The 3,094-nt window shown below is 38.7% G+C and overlaps 1 protein-coding gene across 2 annotated transcripts in view; it reads left to right on the top strand.

Moving 5' to 3' along the window:
• Positions 1–1,081: 1,081 nt before the first annotated feature.
• Positions 1,082–3,094, top strand: part of grhl2a (grainyhead-like transcription factor 2a) — an 8,624-nt gene continuing 6,611 nt past the window's right edge. The window contains exons 1-4 of one of the 2 annotated variants that reach the window (XM_060870100.1): positions 1,082–1,348; positions 2,133–2,256; positions 2,502–2,557; positions 2,696–3,011. In XM_060870100.1, coding sequence (XP_060726083.1) covers positions 1,332–1,348; positions 2,133–2,256; positions 2,502–2,557; positions 2,696–3,011 — 513 coding nt within the window. In that variant the 5' untranslated portion in view covers positions 1,082–1,331. Of the gene's footprint in view, positions 1,349–2,069; positions 2,257–2,501; positions 2,558–2,695; positions 3,012–3,094 lie in introns of both variants that reach the window. The other variant, XM_060870099.1, reaches the window with a different exon arrangement.

Genomic DNA, 3,094 nt, shown 5'->3' with positions numbered 1-3,094 from the left:
CTCTCATGCCCGCCCTGCACTGCAGCCGTTACCTGTCAGACAGGTAGAAGCAGAAGCAAGTTTTCTTTTCCGACTCTGTAGTGCCACACCTCTTTTTAACTGTCCCATGAAGAATAATAAAGATTTAGGAAAGATCTGGCATTGTACTTGGCTGGTAAGGAGCTTTGACCTCAAATTACCGAGCAAGTAGGCCTACTCTCAGTTCTATTCATCTTGAGATATTTCCACATTTAAATGTCCTGGCTATTCTATCATTGTTCCTTTTTGTAAAATACACTAGTAATGGAACAATACTTTTGATTATGGTCATGTTTTTGGTCATGAATCTAAGATAAAATGCATGCATGTGAATATTTCTTGAATTTGTCAAAAACAGGGCAATACACAGCACACATAATAGATCATGTAGGTTTCTGGGTCTGTGTTGAAACTGATTACTAAATCCACTAAAAGCAAATGATAGGCTCAGTAAATCTACAATTATAATGTACCTGTGGTTCACACACCCAATTTTACTTTTGTGACATCAGGTCCTGTATTTAAAAAAAAAAAAATACTAGTCTGACAGTCAACAATAAATCTGCTTACACAAACAGAAAAGTTCTGAACAGCAAATGTCATCTGAAAAAGTGATGACATTTCACACACACACACACACACACACACACACACACATATATATATATATATATCAAAATAAAAAATAAAATGGTATTATTTCGATTTGTAAGTTAAAAACTGGGAACATTATACAAATACAAGTTGGACTCATTCAAATGTAAATTCGAATTAATATTAGTCACTAACGTGAATAAGATTAAAAAACTAAAAAAATAACCTCTTTCATTTGTAGTGCCTTTTTGAGCCATTTACTTTGAACTGCATTCCAAATGGCAACTTATTTGATACACATTGCACTAGTTAGTGTGTTGTTCTGCTTTAGCTCCTCTGGTTGACTTCTTAGGAAGTAGAGAAGAGTTTGGGATTTGATCCTGTGAGTCGACTCATGTCCAACACGTCAGTAGTGAATCAGCTTGAGGTGAAAACACGCCCCGCCCGCTAATTGACCAATTCTTATCCACCTGCACTAAAGTCACCTGGTGGCGTTTCAGAGAACGCTGTAGTTTTGCAAAGTGTTTTCCCGCCCACATACTGTCATTTTACTTTGTTTATATAGGTGGATCTAGGTTCATTTTAATGCCAGACGGATGTTGGAGTCAGCTAACGTTTAAAGTTTGCTCTGTAGTTTTCCTGAAGGCTTTTTACTGACTGAAATTCACCACTTCCTGGACAGTTTCCCAACATAACCAGTGGATTAAGCCGTTATAACTATGGCTCAGGAGGAAAGGTAAGTTCACCTGTTTAGGCTAGACTTTAGTAGCAAATTCCAGTGGAAAACCTTCACTGTTTTCCTTTGTAAATGTTAACAGGCTTAATTCAAGGGAAAAGGTACCTTTTATAGTGTTTACTATAAATCTCTAGTATGTCTTCAGTCTACTGTACCTTTACTTTAAATGAAATGAAATGGTTGGATTTAAGATGTTTATTTTCATGGGTCAAAATAGTCTTGATCACTCATGTAAACATTTAACCTAGATTTCCTGACATGCTTTTGTACACTTCCACTGGGCAGTATCCATATCCAGTAGGATAGTTTATTGTGTGTGGGAATGTAAAGGGAGAGCTCTGGGAATAGCTGGATTTTGGTGAAGCTCTTTGTTGACTCCAGAAACGCCTGAGGCAAGACGAGGTGTTGGTTTTATTTAGCATTATTTAACAGTCTGCTTCGGAGAGAAATGATCTCCTGTAGAAACATTATGTCTTTATGATCAAAACTTGAAGCTGCAGAGTTGATGCTGAAGAGCCTTAGAGTTCCACAGTTACACTTAAAATACACAACCACAGCAGGACATTCACTTGGTATTGTTTCATTCATTTCTAAACTTTATTCAGCAAAATATTGAATATCCTAATGCCAGCTCACTTCTGTACACTTGGTGCCACTGAGAAATATCATGACTGATTCTAAATCATCTTCTACTCAAAATACACGTTGCTCTTTGACACAGTAAGCGGCTGGTCGTAGTGGTTCCTAATGAGACGTCCTTCCTGTCCCGGCGTGTGTTTACAAGTGAGGATGAAGCATGGAGAGCCTACCTGGAGAACCCTCTAACTGCAGCAACCAAAGCCATGATGAGCATCAATGGAGACGAGGACAGTGTGGCAGCTCTCGGGCTGCTGTACGAATACTACAAGGTGAGAAGTCTTTGTTCAGCTGAAAAGCCATCCAAGCTCCCCAAACCAACATTCATCACTTTTTTAAATAGTAAAATTCCTGTTTCCCATTTGCATTTGCATAGGCATTTTCAGTGCTTATTGGAGAACAAGAAGGTGTCCAAAGATGTCTATCTTTTGAGACTTAATATCTGTTTGCTAGTGGTTGTGAGCTCTTTATTTAAAGGTCCTATACTGTTGTAACCATTCTCTCCTTTGTCTCTCAGGTTCCAAAAGAGAAAAGGCTCCTGTCTGTAGCAAAATTTCCAGAGGATGAAAAAAGGTTTGTTGTGCATTATTTGCAGTCAATTGGACACATGCAAATGAAATGTGATAATAGGATTTATTTAACACAGTTATAATTCACACTTAACAATGTACAGAAAAAGTAATTTTTTTGCTTGTATATTATTGTTCATAGAATATGCCATGGTGGTGTGGAATCCATTAATGAGCGTGATCAGGGCACTAAATCTCCCCCAGTCAATCTCTCAGTCAACACAGACTCTCGTAGCACAGAGGTGAAGCGAGACTCGTATAGCACCTTACCAGCAGAGGGGGGAGTGGTGGCTACCATAAAGTCAGAGGTGTATTTAAACCAGCTGCAGGAACGACAGCCATACCATCACATTTCCTACCAACAGTCCACTCAGGAGGCACATAGCAGTTATGGCAAGGAAGAGCAGAGGAACATGCCAGATAGCACTTTTGAAGACTCTTACAGTGGCGAGAATTTGGTAAGAAATTGTGTGCACACACAATTGTGTACCTAAGTAATGGGTAGAACATTCATTTGATAAGTGTGCATTCCTACAGTTTA

The sequence above is a fragment of the Tachysurus vachellii genome, chromosome 5 (assembly GCF_030014155.1).
Source record: "Tachysurus vachellii isolate PV-2020 chromosome 5, HZAU_Pvac_v1, whole genome shotgun sequence".
Classification (NCBI taxonomy): Eukaryota; Metazoa; Chordata; class Actinopteri; order Siluriformes; family Bagridae; genus Tachysurus; species Tachysurus vachellii.
The sequence above is the reverse complement of the archived record's forward strand: the minus strand, read 5'-3'. Positions and strand labels throughout refer to the sequence as shown.